General features: G+C 46.1%; 1 protein-coding gene across 2 annotated transcripts in view; it reads right to left on the bottom strand.

The window, feature by feature from the left end:
* Positions 1–17,974, bottom strand: part of ALOX5 (arachidonate 5-lipoxygenase) — a 36,697-nt gene extending 18,723 nt beyond the window's left edge. The window contains exons 1-3 of one of the 2 annotated variants that reach the window (XM_061459304.1): positions 17,953–17,974; positions 2,435–2,633; positions 1,093–1,174 (exon numbers count right to left, since the gene is read on the bottom strand). In XM_061459304.1, coding sequence (XP_061315288.1) covers positions 1,093–1,174; positions 2,435–2,516 — 164 coding nt within the window. In that variant the 5' untranslated portion in view covers positions 2,517–2,633; positions 17,953–17,974. Of the gene's footprint in view, positions 1–1,092; positions 1,175–2,434; positions 2,634–10,767; positions 11,028–17,952 lie in introns of those variants that run through there. The other variant, XM_061459303.1, reaches the window with a different exon arrangement.
* Positions 17,975–18,206: the final 232 nt, after the last annotated feature.

The raw sequence follows: 18,206 nt of genomic DNA, 5'->3' as shown, positions 1-18,206 counted from the left end.
TCTATCAAGAAGATAGTCTTGGTTCAGCTTCTCAGAAGAGCCTTACCTCCTAATGGTCATGCCAGACATTCTCTGCCATGTATGTTTTTGCACTGTGCCCTATTTTCACTTCAAAACAAAGAAGGTGATTTCTGAAGAATACTGTTACAAAAGTATTTCCAAATTCCTGCCACGCACAGACTGCAATGTCTGCTACCAGTTATGCATTTGAATTGTAAATAGTTATTTCCCTAGAATTACAAATGTACAATGCTCCTTTTTGCATACATAAACAAAATGTTGCTCTGTAACTCTAAACTATATTTTCCTCTGCTCTATTTCCCATAATCTATAAGCAAGATATTTTCTTAGTCAAATGATATCAACACTGCACACACTAAGCCTCAGTCCATCAGTTATGAATTGACCTTCTGTCCTTCTGATTCTTAGTCTTATGATAGGGAGATGCAAGTCAAAAAAAAATCTGTTATTTTAAGAGAGATAAAAGAGTGTCTGTAGGAAAATGAAATGTTTAATGGGTTCTGGAGTTACCCACTGATAAAAGAGCATTTTCCCATTGTGACTTTTAGGAGGAAAAAATGTCTATGACTATGTAAAGATGGATATCATAACTGTGTTCTGATAGCACATTTTAGTCACTCAAACGGGGCCAGATGTTCCACTGCACCCCAGTGTAGGAAACAATTAAAACTAGCTTGCTGTAGCAGCCAAAATCCTTCAGTAAAAGCTGACATGTCCAGAACATGCTCCAAAACTGGAGTACTACTTGTAACAGGGAAATGAAATCTGCCTTCAGATCCTCCTTGAAAGCACAACTGTGTGCCAGAGTGCAGAACAGGGACTGTACCACTGAATTCCTACCTAAGCCTTCCAGATAAACTTATCTAGGATTCATGTCTTTCATAATGCCACTTGCACCACAATGATCATCACAGTGAATCCCATCTAAGTAAAAACCATATAGGGCCAACATAGTAACTTACACTGTCTCTCATCCAGCAGACCAGTAATTAGAGCAGTATGATAATCTGGACATACTCTGACCTGATTAGAATAGGCCCTGGACCTTCTGAGGAGCTGTGGCAAACTCACCGATACATCTTTTGACGAGTCTCAAGCTCTTTGCGCCTGTGCTGCTTGAGAATCTGAGTCTTGTCATCACGGGGGAGCTTTGCTGTGGAAGAGGGGAAAGGAAAGAGGCAGCGTTATGAAATTCCTCTGCCTATCACTGCCCAGGTCTTGAGGAGGAGAGCAAAGTTTCCAAACCTTCCAACTTCTGATCTATACCTTTACAAAGTTTCTGTGCAAAATGCTTACACAATCTAGTACTTTGAGTAGAAGCACAGGTCCCTAAAGAACCTGTGGAAGGAAATAAGCTGCTAACCTGGTGCCTGGAAGGGGCAATTAGCTCAAGCTAGAAACACCTGTCTCAACTGTATAAAAAACCTGGATTCCTAGTGTAGACACTTGATGTGCATATCTAGAGTTAAATGGTCTGAACAGGATCATGGGAATTAATTTTACATTTAGTATCTAAAGGAATTTTCATCAATAAGAGGAATCATAAAATTGTTTAGCTAATCTTCCCTGCTATAAGACATCTCCATGAAACACCTATCCTCCCCCCATGAGCTGTGCTCTCCTCTGTCAGCTTGGGGTAATGATCATGTCTTCTCATCATGAGAACAGAAGGAAAACCCAGTGAGACTTCATTTCCAGGCAGCTTGCTCTTCTGACAATGTATTCACTGTACCATTAAGCAACACAGGCTTCCTTAGTGATCAGAGAAAGTGCAAGGTATGTGACTCACTTTACATACACAAATGGGAAGGAAGCTAAAGCCAGGAGGATGTTAATGGAAATAGTTGTTTGGAGTTTGGAGTTGGAAATATCAGAGGTAATACAACTGATAACATATGGCTAACAGTTTCCAGCTGGCTGTGTTCAAGTTACCAATAGGATTTCACTTGCTTTTGTTCTTTACCTTACCATATCTGAAAGCCACGCAAAGTTGCCTTCCATGGCAGTGTTACAGTTCTTATAAGTCAAATTATGAAAAATTGAAAGCCTGTCTGGAGACCAAAAATAAACTGACACAGAGTTGTGATTGGAACACAAAAGATGTCAAATGCAAAATTCCTCAGCCAGGAGTAGTCAAAAACTTAATGGGAAGGTAAAACATTTAGTTCCTACCACCACCACTCTTTGCATATACTTCCCAAAATATCCACCTCAACTGCCAGTGCCCAGACCAGCAACCTGCTTGAAAAGCAGTCCTAGTCAGCAGGAAAAGCCCATTCCCTAGGATGCAGAAGTGGACTGGCAGTGGGTCTCCATGTGAGAGACAAGATTAGGAAGTACATGGGGAAAGGAAAAGGAGAGGTGGAAGTACTCTGGATGTTCTGCAGGAAATAAGGTTTCTTATGGCTCTCACCTCTTCCATCTCGAAGGACAACCTCTTTTTCATCTGTAATCCAGCGGTAACAAGGGAATTCCAGATAGTCACCCATTGGCATTTTTACAGTGATATACCTGAGGTACCAGTCATCTTGGTACCAGTATTTCCGTTTCTCAATTTTTATTAGCTGAATTTCTCCAAGGTCTTCTTCCACAGTCACGTCATAGGAGTCAACCTATGGACCAGAATACAGTCGATGACCCACTGCACATGCAGGAAGCACAATCAGCACTACACAACCATACTTGACTCTTCCTGATATGGCAGAAGTACAACTGAACTTTCCAGCTTCTGCTGGGTGAAAAAAAGGAAGACCTATTATTGGACTTCAATGCAACAGAAAGATGCATAAAAGAACAACCAAGAAATTATAACTGATATAGATGGCAGTTGCCTGGAGAACATAAAGAGCCCTGGGAGAGGTGGTTTGGGGCTCTGGAGCTCAGATAGTCTTTTCATCAATTCTCCAGGATACAGGGGAGGACCTTAAAAAGGTTAGAAGGATTGGCCAGGTTAATAAATGGTTAGAAGGGTGGTGCCATAGTCAGGGGTTTGGGTATCTTGAACATGGGACTCAATTTAGTAGGCCAGGACTACTGGGGGCTGATGGAGCTGGTCTGACAATGAAGGGGAAGAGTGGTTTTGGCAGGAGGCTTTCCAGACTGGTCAACAAAGCTTTGAACTAGATGTGTTGGGGGAGGGGGGCATCATTCCATCCCAAGACTCACAGTCAGTTGCCAGCACCTATAATAAATGCTTGGAGCAATGGAGAGATATCCCAGCTGCTCCAGCCAATGAGCTGGCTTCAGTTGGAGCTCGGCTCAGATGCCTCTATACAAATGCCCGTAGCGTGGGGAACAAACAAGAGGAATTAGAGATGTGTGCATGTCTACGGGGATATGATATAATAGGCATCACAGAAACATGGTGGGATGGCTCCTATGACTGGAGTGTTGGAATGGAAGGTTACAGGCTCCTTAGAAAAGACAGGCTTGGCAGGCGGGGAGGAGGAGTTGCCCTTTATGTTAGGGATAGGCTGGAGAGTATGGAACTCTGTCTGGGGATAGGTGAGCAGTCCACAGAGAGTTTGTGGTTCGGGGTTAAAGGGAATATAGCTATGGGAGACATTATTGTGGGGATCTGTTACAGACCGCCTGATCAAGAGGAATCTGTGGATGAAGCACTCTATAGACAGATAGGAAAAGCCTCAGGCTCACAGACCCTTGTTCTCATGGGAGACTTCAACAACCCTGACATCTGTTGGAAGGACGGTACAGCCTGGTACAAGAGATCCAGGAGGTTCCTCGATTGTGTGGAAGACAACTTCCTCCTGCAAGTAATAGAAGAGCCGACAAGGAGAGGTGCCATGCTTGACCTCATGCTCACCAACAGGGAAGGGCTCGTTGGAAATGTGATGCTCCAGGGCAGCCTTGGTTGCAGCGATCATGAGATGGTCAAATTTGAGATCCTCAGGACAGTGAGAAGAGCTTGCAGCAAGCTCACTGCCCTGGACTTCAAAAGAGCAGACTTTGGCCTCTTCAGGAACCTGCTTAGTAAGGTTCCATGGGATATAGCCCTAGAGGGCAGGGGGGCCCAAGACTGTAGGTTGATATTCAAGGATCACCTGCTGCAAGCTCAAGAGTGCTGCATCCCAACTAGAAGGAAGTGTGGCAGGAGGGCCAGGAGACCTCCTTGGATGGCTAAGGAGCTGCTGAGGAAACTTAGAGGGGAAAAAAGAGGCTTATAAAAGGTGGAAGCAAGGACAGACGGCATGGAAAGAACACAGGGATGTTGTCTGCAAAGCTAGGGACCAGGTTAGGAAAGCGAAAGACCAGTTAGAATTAAATACGGCTAGGGATGTTAAAGATAACAGGAAGGGGTTCTATAGGTACACAGTGAATAAAAGACAGACTAGGGACAACACAGGCCCCTTCCAGAACCTGTCAGGAGAACTGGCTACCCTGGATTTGGAGAAGGCTGAGGTTCTGAATGACTTCTTTGCCTTGGTCTTCACTGGCAAAGGCTCTGACAGCACCACCCAAGTCTTGGAAGGCAGACACAGGGACTGTGAGAATGAAGACCTTAGGCACACTGTATGAGAGAGGATCTGGTTTGAGACCATCTTAAGAACCTGCACATGCACAAGTTCATGGGACCTGATGAAATCCATCCATGGGTCCTGAAGGAGCTGGCAAATGAAGTTGTGAAGCCACTGTCCATCATATTTGAAAAATCATAGCAGTCAGGTGAAATTCCCAAAAACTGGAAAAAGGGAAATATAACCCCCATTTTCAAGAAGGGGAAAATGGATGATCCAGGGAGCTACAGACCAGTCAGTCTCACCTCTGTGCCTGGCAAAATCTTGGAGCAGATTCTCCTGGAAGGCATGCTAAGGCACATGAAAATCAACAAGGTGCTTGGTGACAGCCAGCATGGCTTCACTAAGGGGAAATCCTACCTGACCATTCTGGTGGCCTTCTATGACGCGGCTACAGAACTGATGGGGTAGAGCAGTTGATGTCATCTACCTGGGCTTGTGCAAAGTACTCGACACTATCCCACATGACATCCTTGTCTCTAAATTGGAGAGACATCAATTTGATGGATGGACCACTCGGTGGATAAAGAACTGGCTGGATGGCCGCACACAAAGTGTTGTGGTCAATGGCTCAATGTCCAGTTGGAGATCATTAATGAGTGGCGTCCCTCAGGGATCGGTGTTGGGACCGGTCTTGTTCAACATCTTTGTCGCTGACATGGACAGTGGGATTGAGTGCACCCTCAGCAAGTTTGCCGATGACACCAAGCTGTGTGGTTCGGTTGATACACTGGAGGGAAGGAATGCCATCCAGAGGGACCTTGACACACTTGTGAGGTGGGCTGGTGCCAATCTCATGAAGTTTAACCATGCCAAGTGCAAGGTCCTACACCTGGGTCGGAGCAATCCTAGGCACAGCTACAGGTTGGGCAGAGAAGAGATTCAGAGCAACCCTGTGGAGAAGGACTTGGGGGTGTTGGTCGATGAGAAAATGAACATGAGCTGGCTTCAGTGTGCACTCACAGCCCAGAAAGCCAACTGTATCCTGGGCTGCATCAAAAGGAGCATGACCAGCAGGTCGAAGGAGGTGATCCTGCCCCTCTACTCTGCTCTTGTGAGACCTCACCTGGAGTATTGTGTGCAGTTCTGGTGTCCTCAACATAAATAAGACATGGAACTGTTGGAACAAGCCCAGAGGAGGGCCACGAGGATGATGAGGTGACTGGAACACCTGCTGTATGAAGATAGGCTGATAAAGTTGGAGTTGTTCAGCCTGGAGAAGAGAAGGCTGCATGGAGACCTCATTGCAGCCTTCCAGTACCTGAAGGGGGGCTATAGGGATGCTGGGGATGGGCTATTCATTAGGGACTGTAGTGATAGGTTAAGGGGTAACTGGTTAAAACTTAAACAGGGGAAGTTTAGATTGGATATAAGGAGGAAATTCTTTCCTGTTAGGGTGGTGAGGCACTGGAATGGGTTGCCCAGGGAGGTTGTGAATGCTCCATCCCTGGCAGTGTTCAAGGCCAGGTTGGACAGAGCCTTGGATGACATGGTTTAGTGTGAGGTGTCCCTGCCCATGGCAGGGGGCTGGAACTAGATGATTTTAAGGTCCTTTCCAACCCTAACGATTCTATGATTCTAACTTACAAAACATTTCAAAACCAGAGAAACATTTTTGCATTCAACCCATCAAATGGCAGTTCTGGTGGCATGTGCACTAATAAGTAATGCCAGCATAAGTAGAAATGAGTAATCATTTCAAATACAACTAGTAAGACACCATGTGGTGCTAAGCAGTTCAGGAGAACAGGAATTGACTCTCACTTTCCAAGAGTGCGAACAGCTCAGAGCAAACCTCAGTAGCCAAGTGCTCCTCATAACAAAGCTGAATTATCTATGGCAACCATGGGAGAAGTAGCCAGAGCCTGCTCTGCTCAGAAGATCCTGCTAAGCTTCATGTGGTCAGAAATAGAAACTTCATTCTCTTGTGGTTTTTCTCAAGACAGTCAACAATATTAAAAAGCAACGAGCTTCTGATATCAAAGGGATGAAGTACAGCGTCAACATGCTGCAGTGCCTGTAGACACTCACCTGCCTGTGTGAGCTTTGTTATTTGGTGCCTGACCTAGACACCACACTCTACCTGTTTTTTCAGAAGCACTTTTTCAGCCTTTCTCAGGCATTTGATATATGCCTACTGTTACCGTCTTACTTGCTAAGAAAAGGCTAAGTCATGTAAGGATCAAAACTGAAAAGTGAAGAAAGATTAAATTCCAGACAGGAGAAGGCACAGGGGAAAAATAAAAAAAAAATAAAAGGAGAAGAAGTAATTTTAAATGCTGCTAGATGGCACTTATTATTTCAACTGTTACAAATGAAAGATTCATAGAATTTTTCACCCACATGATTGGAAGAACACACGTAAGAAGGATCCCTTGGCATCCTTTCCTGTCACATTTTAAATAAAGTTACCCACATTATCAAAAGGCAAGTGTAGAGTACTGTACCTGGGCAGAAATAACCCCAAGTACCATTACAGACTGGGGGCTGACCCACTGGAGATCAGTTCTGCTAAGAAGGACCTGGGAGTAGATGACAATTTGACTATAAGCTGGCATTGTGCCCTTGCCCCAGTATCCTGGGGAGCATCAGGAGGAGGGTGGCCAGCAGGTCAAGGGAGGTGATCCCCCCACTACTTGACCATGGTGAGGTCACATCTGGAGTAATGTGTCCAGTTCTGGGCTCCTCAGTACAAGACAGACAGGGAGCTACTGGAGAGGGTCCAGCAGAGGCCACAAAGATGATCAGGGGTCTGGAGCATCCCTACCTCTCACAATGAGAGATTTCAGGAGTGCCACACTGAAACTCATATGAGGCTTAACAAGGATATTGGAATTTCTTCTAATACACAGCCTAATTCAATTTTAGGCACAAATATTTAAAATGGGTATAGACAGTGCTTGTTTTTCTTTGCTGAAATTTACCAGACTAATCTTAGCCTGAGCTATATTCTCTTCATGCCTATTAAAGCAAAATACATTGAACTGTTTCTTTTAAAAAGGAAGCCCATCATGCCTTACACAAGAATTTGCAGTGTTTATGTCAACAGCACACCCATACACACCAGGTGGCAACAAAATGCTTCACAAATAGCGTGTTAGTCCCTGGCAAGCTTGGGATGACAGTGTCTGTCTGTCTGAGAGCTGAGAGCTAAAAATCACAGAGCTTTCAACCAACATTTTAAAATTATGTTTGTCACTTTTCCTTGCATTTCCATAGCAGAAGAGAAGCAGTTATTTCCCCAGAGCCAGTAAATATATGGCTTTTAAACATTTTTTTAAAGTTTATGTTGCTGACTCTTCAATCCCCCATGCTATTCCAGAACTGCTAAAAGGATAACAAATAAAGGTAAATTCATTCCTTTGGTGATTCATAATTTCAAACCAGCTGTGGAAATTGAAAAATGCTGAGTAGCTTTTCTCAGAAATCACAGTAATAGTGCCTTGAGCCACAATGCTGACAGTCAGTGACTTGTGTCAGTGTGGCTAAGTGAATGGAGATTACTCTGTCCCGCAATGCTGGTTTCCAATACCATCCTCATCTTTGCCTATCACATCATGTCCAATATTCTTGACTTCTCTCATGCCAATTGGCACAAATAATTTTGGAAGATGGCTAGAAAATGTAGATAACATGCTCAGATTGCTTCTCATTCTTCAAATCTTCTTTCCAGAAATAGGCAGCACTTAAACCCTTTATATTTCATATTCATTGCCTGCAGCTCCTGGTTTTCTCACCAAAAACAGTGTCAATAAACCATATGCCAGGCTCAGGTTTCACTCTGAGTCAGTACTTCTGCAATTTCGTACATCTTTCCAGGACCAGATGACACTTTGCAGAAGAGTCTCTCATTACAGACTGTCATACCATGTACCTCAAACTCAGCCACATCCTGCTTGTGCTCCTCTGTATGCAATTACAACACAAAATGAATTCTCTCTTTCAATTTCACCATGATCTTGTTGTATTTGGCAGTGAGGAGCTGGTATTAGCGCCTTGCAGACACACAGTCCAAATGAATCTGCAAAACTATGTGAATTATTACCCACTTGTGTTCATCACTATAAAGGGAATTTAAACTTGTAAAGACTAATGCAATAACCTACAGAAGCAAATAAGAAACTGCATCTGGATCAGGTCTGCTTTGCATTCCACGTTCCATCTTCTCACTCATTTCCAGTTGCAGGGCTAGTTGCATACAGAGGAAGAATAAGGTGACCAAAGACACTGTCTGGATAGGGAAAATGTACTGCATTATTTTTAGCTCAAGTCCTCATGAAAACCTGTTGCCGTCAAGTGACTGGTATGGCACACAAAGCTACCTTCCCAGGAGGTATAAGTACTCCTTTTAGGTGCACGCATCTTCTGCTGTAGTGCTACTAACAGCCACAAACCTCTGTTCATTGCTTCTTCACCCAGCAGGGTCCAACACTTGCAGGTACTTCTGCCCCTGCTGGACCTGGTCCCACAGCAGTTAAAGAGTTTCTGCTGAGCATATAATTAATGCTCACATCATGGAATTTTCTCCCTGTGGCAGGACCTCAGTTCAACAGGATGTTGAGAGTACCAGACTCTCCATCATAGTCATTGCTTAAAGACAGTGAAAATCTCTTTTGTAGTCCAGGGATAAAAGCAAACTGCCTAGTCACTGGAGATGCTGGTGCTTATCTCCTCAGCTGGGCAGGACTCAGCCCTCAAAGGAGATCACCTGAACCCTAAGTGTGCAGGACAATCTGAGGTGTTCTTCAGTCTGTCTTGCTAATGTTAAGCTTAAAATATGTGACCGTTCACCACATAAGAGAGAAAGAATAACTGGATGTCCATTTGAGTGATTCGGATAACAAGGTTCTAAGCTAATGAATGTTTAATCATGAAGGAAAGTAACTTCAACAGCAGCAGCTGCTAAGTCCTCACACCTGAATTTGCTAGAGCGTCTCCTCAGAATACTGGCTATAAATAACTGAGACCATATCTACACAGGTCATCAACACTAACTGTTAACCATAGCTGCAGTGTCTACTGCAGAAGAGGCTGGATACCTAACTTAGGCTGTGAACCCCACAGTTAAAAAAACCCCAACACACCTAAAAGCAAAGCAGCATCATGACAATGAAGTCTCACTTGTACATGCAGTGGTAGGTCTCATTTCCAAAGTGATTTATAAATGCTTCTTTAAAACTTCCAAGGTTGCTTAAATCTCATCAGATCTCTTGGAAACTGTGAGTAAGGTTTCCAAATGAAATACACATTTTGGGAGGTGAAAAAATGACCTGAGCCTATTATCTCCACAGTGGAAAATAAGCAGATTAATGAGATTCAAAACCAGTGCTCAGAGTATTAAAAAATTATAGATGGATAGCCTAGGAGAGGGCACAACACACAGCAGAAATCAAGGTTGGAAAGAATAGCATAAGGTCCTTTCCAATCCTAACTATTCCATGATAGCCCGCTCCCAACTTCTTTCTCACACTTGCATGTTCGTTCTGTTTTCCAGCTTTCATTGAAGTTGCCCTGCATACTTCCCTTGGCAGGTGTTGCAATTCCCACTGGGAGCTCTTTGGTTAATTCCTTAGAGATATCAGGGCTCTACCAGTAAATACTGACCCTAAACATCACCTATAAACAAGAAGGACACACTTTTTTTTAGTATTTATAAGGAAAGTATGAGAAAACCTGAAAGCCCATTGTGTAAGCCAGTACCAAAGGGCCCCCTCTCTCCCCATGGCTGACCGACTATAGGCAGGGCTAACTCCTGGGTTTCAGGGATGAGCATGATTGGTGGCCAGGAATGGCAGCTGGCACCTTGGTCCCAGTGTCCTGCTCCAGAGCACAGGCACACAGGGACGAGAGCTTCAAAAAGCACAATCCTGAAGCAGTCAGTCTATCCCTTGGGGCACGGGGTGCCACAGAATCATAGAACCAGAGAATAGTTAGGGTTGGAAAGGACCTTAATCTCATCTAGTTCCAACCCCCCTGCCATGGGCAGGGGCACCTTCCTCTAGACCTCTAGGCTCTGTCCAACCTAGCCTTGAGCACTGCCAGGGACGGAGCATTCACAACTTCCTTGGGCATCCCGGCTTTGCGGGTCCGGCCCGAGGCCTCGCTAAGGGAGATGCGCGACGGCTCGTACTCAGTGAAGGCCCTCGGTCTCCGCCGGGGCGGGGCCCGGCGGCCGCGGGGGACACACAAGGACCTGCCCGGCTGCACTCACCGCGCCGCGCTCGAAGTCGTTGTAGAAGGGTTTGTCCAGGAGGTGCCTTTCGCTGCAGCCTTCCGTGCCCTCTAGGCTCAGGTACACGTAGTCGTCGGTGCCCGCGAACCACTGGCTGCCCGTGGCCACCGTGACCGTGTAGGATGGCATGGTCCCACCGCAGGGGCTCGGTTCTGCACTGCCCCACAGACCCGAACGGCCGCTACTGAGCCGCGCTCCTGCCGCTGACCCTGCCTAGCGCTGCCGCCTTCTCCGCCAGGGCTCGGCGTTGCCCGCCCCTTCTCCAGCGCTTGACACACCTACTCCGCCACCCTGCACAGCCCCGCTTATCCCTCCTCGACACCCCCAGGCAGCCTGTGCTGCACAGCCGCTCGCACTGCAGCGGTGTCCCGGTACAGCCGCCCCGCACTGCAACGCTGTACACGTTACAGCCGCCCTGCACTGTAACCCTGTCCAGCACCCTGCACACAGCCCTCACAGTGCACCAGCTCCGCGCCAGTACAGTTTACGAGGTCCGACACGGTACTCTCCTCTTGGTATCCTTCCACAGTTGAGCCATCCAACACAGCAGCCAGAGCTCCCTGCATGCAACACGCTGCTCTGCAGAGCAATCCTGCTCCTGCCAGGCACAGCCCTGCAACGTTCGGTGTGGCTCACCACCTCCAGGAGTTTCACCCACACACCCTCAAACTGCTCTGCACTCTAAGCTCACCTCATCACCCCAGTTTACAGGCATACACTCTCTTTTGTGCCCTAACCTTACAGGCATGCTACGTTGACTCAATACCATGAACTACCCAACGCATACACAGCATACATCCCAACCTCTGTATCTTCCAGTTACTTTATAGTCACAACGTACTGCATCCTTATTATATACACCAAACCTGCAAATCCATGTGCAGCTCACCCTTTTCTCAGGTCAAGACCCCCATATGCACTACTGCTGGCATGCTTTATTCCCTGCATTCCTCTAAGGTTCTCAGACACCCTGTTGTCTTTGCACAACCATGTGAAACACTAATTTCTGGCATATCTACATATCAGAGCTGTACATACACAGCCAACACCACATTTCCACAAAGTGCTGTAAAAGTCCCACGATCTCACAATTCCCACCCTAAGTTTAACAAGTTTCAAACACTTGCTACCATTAAGATATTATCATTAAGACAACAGAAGAGTTAGGAGTCAATCTACCTGAGAAAATAGCCCCATAGGACTGACACTTGGCACTTAGGCACCAAGACCACCAACACTATTCTGTATTTTCAGCAGATGACTAAATACCACATGCTGTCACCCATTAACTCACTGATGATCCTCCTTCATGCTGCTGCCAGAAGCAGTGCACGATACTGTGCTGGAAGGAGACAGGCTGGGGCTTTTGCAGTTTCCCGTGTCCTTCCACCATTTCTCCATGATCAGACTCAGGGGCTAATTTCCTCTCTGTTGGGCAATGCGAATTTCTAGCAACAGATACACAGAGCAAGCTAAATTAAAACCATCTCAGAAGTGCTTTACTTGTGCTACACTTGACCTCAGGTGCTGTGCTGGATTAATTAGTATATGACACTAATCATACTTAGGTAGTACTTTCAGTCTGGGGCACTCTCTGCCCACAGGTGAGGCTGAGTGGGCATTATTAGCCAGCAACCTTCAAATACGGAGGAAGAGAGCAACTAGTTGACACTTGGAAGTTATTGATGGCTCTGCCTGCCTCTGTTCTGGCAAGCCCATTTGGAAAGCGCCTCGTGACTCACTCCAGCATGCCTGCTGCATCTTGAACTGCTGGCAACACTGCAAGATGTGCTAACAGATTCTCTGCTTCAGCTTCTAAAATTGCAGGTACCCGAGATGTGTTGCAGCCTCACGAACTGTGGCTGGTGGTGGTCACACAGCAATGGGGGCAGCCTGCAATGCCCTGGAAAGAATCCTGCTCTTCTTTCACAGAAGTGTGATGGTACTGGACTACGCTCACCCAGACAAGCCTGGGAAGGTCTCCTGCATCTCTTCTGTACAAGTGAAAACTCAACCATTTCGTATATTGTGACTTCGATTTCAGGGCACTCCCAAATTCAAGGTATGTGTTTACATACAGTCATATAAAAAATATAAAATAAAATATCACTGTGCCTGCCTTGGCTCTACTGCATTGCTCATCAGGAATTTCTAGTCTGCTGCTGCTTTTTAAATAACAGCCAGCAGCCTAAGATTGCCAACTGTCATATGGCACAGCCAAGGTAGCTGGAGAATCCCAGCCCAGAGATCTGACTTCTCCTCTTTAGATTTAACCACAAGGGATTCTTCCGCTGCACTGAGATCCCTTCTGCGGTCAATTACCCCATAAAAGCACACCATAAACTCTTAAGTTCTTCTGTGGTTTTATTTTCCTTTATATTAAGATTTCAAAGAAATACGATTCCCTTTTTGACGAGTGCTCTCAGCCCTAAAGTTTCTAAATTTAGGTTCGGAGCCTTCCTTGAAGGACATTAACTGAACCCCTTTTAACATGCGAAGTGCTTCCGAACCAGCTTCTGTGGGACACAAGGCCACCTTCTGGCCACCTTCATTATTGCTGCAAATATGCAGCAAAGCGGTGTTCAAACCTTGATCCGTGGGTTTCCATGTTTCTTTGTGTTTCAGCTCTGATGCAGCATTTGAACCCTGTCCCATTCCTCTGGGTCATCAGTTTTGTTTTCACACCGTTCGGTTCTCTTCTGTACAGAGGTGTGACTGAGGAGTCCCCCTGCAGCTTTGGAACTCCTCTTACCAGCTCATTAAAGAAAACACTAGCCCTGTACATTAAATTTGTGGGAATGCATTTGTTGCCTTTCCCCAGCTATGTTGCTTTTTGGTCTGTTCTTTTAGCACCTCTCACTTTGTCGTAACTTCCACCTTCAAAGGTTTATTGATAATATTTACTGCTGATAGAATTCCAAACTCTTCATCAAAATCCTCCTAAACAAAATAGCAGGATGTGTAAAAGACAAACCCAACCATTTTATCAAGAGACAACATTATTTCACCCATGAGGAGACCCACACTGTATGAGACCCCGGCACGATTCTCTTCCACATTGTATCTGGTAGCTGCTTGATGTCAAACAAGGAAAAACCACTACTGGAAATAGCAGTTGGATCCCATAACTGGATCCAAGGTGTGTGTCCTAAAAATTAGACAGACTTGCATTGCAGGGTTTCTCCGGCTCCCCCAGCACCACCATGGATTCTTCCTGGCTTGACGGCTAAGCTGCTCAGGGAAGATTGTGCTGTGCTCTGCACATGGCACATCTCCCAGGGATGCAGAGTGAGGCTGGAACTGCTCAGGCTGAGGAAGATCCTGATCCCAGGTCTCCATGTTCCTTTCTGAAACTACCAACCCGATTTAAGCCATCCTCACCACTTCTGGCTGCTTTTCCAGCTGCTGTATTTTAAAGCAGACTGTCAAGCCCTTAGGTAAGATGGTGAAGGGCATGAAGACCAAGGGAGATACAGCCTGTAAGACAGGCTTCTAGGCCAAGATGCCTAAGTGCACGCCTGCTCCAAGCCTTGAGAACCCATAGGCTGCACATAGGCCAGGTGCTTGGACACCACTGCTGTGTCTAATCCTGAGGACTTTAGGCCAAGGGACTGATTTGAGAACCTCCAGTTCCCTCTGGACCATGGATAGATCTAAATCCTACTATTGGACATAGCAGGGAGCAAGCAGGGTCTGTAATTGCCATGTGAATAAAATACGCTGCATAGGTAGAGTGCAGTATGAATTAGCCAGTGTGAAAAATGCAAATTGTCAGAGTAATCAATTCCTAATTATTATCAATAACTGCCTTCACACCAGACAGGGCTTTTGTGCACACCTGCTGAGACCCAGTGGTAGTTTCTGGCACCTGCTTGCAAGCCAGGCAGTCTCATCCAGCCACTGACCCAGGCAGCAAGCAGGCAGTAAGCCTGGGCTTCTTGTTCCCCAAGCTGCTTCCTTGGGGAGGCTGTAACCACTCACTGTATCACCTCTGCACTCGAGCCCCCCTGCATCTCACCCACCTCACTCCCCACTTGAAGACAGTTTCATGAGGCAGTGGTGGGATCTGTGCACTTACAAGCAGGAAGCTGGGAAACTGGGCCCTTAAAACATGAGTAGCTGCTATTCCTGAGCTGGGTGTTAGTGGGAGGCTAGGACAGCCCCCTCCATGGGGAACTCATACTCTGCTGTTGATTTTGCTGCTCCCATCTGCCTAAGCATCACTCAGATTTACTACATTGAAATTAACAGTGGAAGTCAGCTGCTGCCTCTCTATCTCCTTGCAATGCCAGTGAAAAAGAAGGCTGTTCTGTGAAGATGTCACATACCTTACATCCCTCCTGAGGCTACAGGCAATTCTGGTGGGCAGACGGCTCCCTTGAAAGATGCTAATAAGGACTAGGAGCGTGAAGGAATGATACAACATGGTAATTAACAAATGACAGAGAAGATCAGCAAAACCTACAGAAATTTCCAAGCTACATAAATAATCTAAGGGACATGGGCTTAATAGCTGAGAACATATGGGTGCTAGCTGCGTATTGCTCCACTCTATCAGCAAGGAAAAGCTTCTTGTTCACAGACCTCTGTCCCAGCTCAGTGTCCCCAAATTAACTCTAGGATTGCAAAGCTTAGCACAGAGCATCCTTCCTCTGCTATCCAGGCAGCTGCAATTCTTAAAACTGAATCTCTCATGAGCCCCCAGTGGGGCTGCTATATCAACACTTACTACAATAAGTTTATACCTTTGTGCAAGGGATCATCCAGACTGCAAGGGGCTGAGTCTTTTGCTCTCTCCACGAACTTCCTACCCCCTCTTTGAGGTTGTGTTCCTTGGATCCCTCATCCCATTAAGTGTGATGCTAGGACACCTTCCTCAGTCCTGAGTACTGTGGGATCTGGCACCACCTGGCCTCAGCACCTCCCCCTAAATCTGCATATCCTCTCACTGCCTCCGTGAATGTAGCTGTGCTACTGTGGCACTTTGCAAGAAGAGGAGAGGACGGAGACAGAGAGAAGGCAGCCTGGTTTCAGGCTTCCCCTTCCCAAATGAGTGATGGGAATAGCAGGCAACACTGCTGAAGAGGAGGGGAGAGCAGAGGCATGGGACAAGGAAGCCAAGGACAAGGCAAGCACAAAGAATACAGCCACATTTGTGGATATGCTTTTGGTTTCATTTGGTCCTGCACACGTTTGAGAACTGCATATCTAGAAATGCAGTGGGAGAAGACTGGTGCAAAAGTTCTAAGCCCCAGAGGCAAAGGTAGAGTCCTGATAGAGGCTTGTGCAATATCAGTTCTAATCTGAAGTCAGGCAGGTCCAAATCAGTCCCTGAAACAATACTTCAATTTCTGACACAGCTTAGTTTGTTGCAGGGATGCTGCTGCTCAATGGAATGGTTTGATTTAATCACCATCTGATTTCTCTGGTGTACATCAACTGCTTAGCTGTGGCCACGAATGTGGTGTGGTCCTGAAAGCACATTTCTGGGATAAAACCCCACATCTTCTTGCTGGCATGAGAAACGCTAGTTTAGCTAATCCCACGATAGGAATCAGTTCTCTTTTAATACAGCACTTTGAAAAGCAAGAAGTTAAAACATGAGAGCAAGACAAGTGGCAAGCCAGACTTGACAGACCTCAGTTCATCTACAGGAAGGGAACAGTGGTACTTCATGCTTGGTGTAAGGCAGCTATGAAGTACACTCCTTAAGACAGCTGCACTTTCTCAGTTGGGATCAAGTCATCAGCATGAAACATTTCGTGTTCTCCCAGCTACAAGGGTAATTGTTTCCATTGACAAAAGAACCTGCTGTCCTCAGCACCAAACCCTATGGCTCCAACAGTGATGAATTCTTCTCAGCCTGCTTGGCCTGACTTATTTGCAGGTTGCCTTTGAGACAGAGAGTATCACAGCAAACCAGCACAGCAAGAGGGTCCCAGCAAAAATGACTTGGAGGTTAATTTTAGTGAAGACTTACAATATTAGGAATTGCAAGCCTGATTTCTTGAAGCTTCACAATTTAACAAGCACACCCCAAGTGGTGATCTCCTTCCCTCCGCTCTGTGCAGTTTTCTGGTATTTCATTCAGTTATTTCAAACCCTCCTCTGATGTTAAAGCCTTTAAGATAACTTCATTCATCTCCTTAACACCCTCAAGCAAATCTCTCTGTTTTCAGCTTTCAGTTCCTCTGCCACAGATCTTGCCTTTCCCCTAGAATATACTTTAAAAAGAGTATTCTTAAAGTTTGCCATCACTTGACCCTGTCTGAGCAGTATTTCCAATTACTCTATCCTGTGTAATGCACTGAAGTTGCTCCTGAGTTCTTTTACCCAGGGCTCTCGTGACTTTTGATTTGAAAAAAAACCCTCCCCTGGCTCCTTTCTGAATTACATTCCCTTCTCTCTCTGTTCAGCCAAGATTAATAATTTTTTTCCTCTGTTCAGTTCTTGTTCTATAATGAGATATTCTTGCCTGATTTTCTGATGTCACCCATGCATCCTAATACTGTGAAAAAACATCCTTCTGCATGTCCATGTTGTGGTAACACAATACAATCTCTAAATGTAAGGAAGCATCCTACACATCAGAGACTGCAGCCTAGAGGATTTACAGGAATCACAAGTGGACACTGAGCTTTATTTGCGCAGTGTCACTTCTGTGTACTTCCATCATCATTCCTATGGATCACATCCTGATTGTAATTTGGTTCCTCCTAGCTTTGCCCAGAGGCAAGCTGAGAAATAAAGAACAGCAGTGAAAGAGGAAGGAGGGGAAGAGGAAGGAAAACTGGGTTGCACAAGGAGAATGAACAGAAAGGGGTAAACACAGCATGATATGGCCGAATAGGCTGGGGGATAGGGAAATCTGAAATGGGGAGGGTGTGTGACGGGAGAGTGGTCCATAGGGCAGCTGTGGGAAGAGCGGGATGAGAAGGGGAGGTACAGTCCCTGCAGATGGGCTAAGCAGCAGCGCAGGTACAAGGCTGGCTTTCGAAGCTCTTGGGCTTGGTTTCCAGCCAGAAGCACGAGCTACTCCATCTACACCTCCGCAGCCTCCAGAGGGCACTCGGGAGGATCTTGCCAACCCCAGGTGCTGCTGTCCTGCCTCCCGACAGCCTCCCTCTGCCCTACTCGGAGGCGCAGATATCGACAACTACTCACCAGGCAGCTCCACTTCCTGAAAAGCGCTTTTCCTGGAGTCGCAGCTGTGCCACTGAGCCACTGCTCTGCTTCGCCTCAGAGCTGTCACTTCACGCAGCGACAGTAATACTCTTTCAGATGAAAATGAGGTTTACAAGAGGGAAGAAGTTATTTTATAATTAACTCGAGGTGCCTGAACCCAAGATGAGGAGGCACTTTTTAATCAGCAGCCAGATGGCTCTACAGGCGCTGTTCCTTAAACCGTCTATCAGCTT

This window comes from Pezoporus flaviventris, unplaced genomic scaffold (genome assembly GCF_033815535.1).
Source record: "Pezoporus flaviventris isolate CSIRO_AGI_PZ_B2104156 unplaced genomic scaffold, CSIRO_AGI_Pfla_v1 ptg000029l, whole genome shotgun sequence".
NCBI classification, from domain to species: Eukaryota; Metazoa; Chordata; class Aves; order Psittaciformes; family Psittacidae; genus Pezoporus; species Pezoporus flaviventris.
This window is presented reverse-complemented; position numbering and strand designations above follow the sequence as displayed.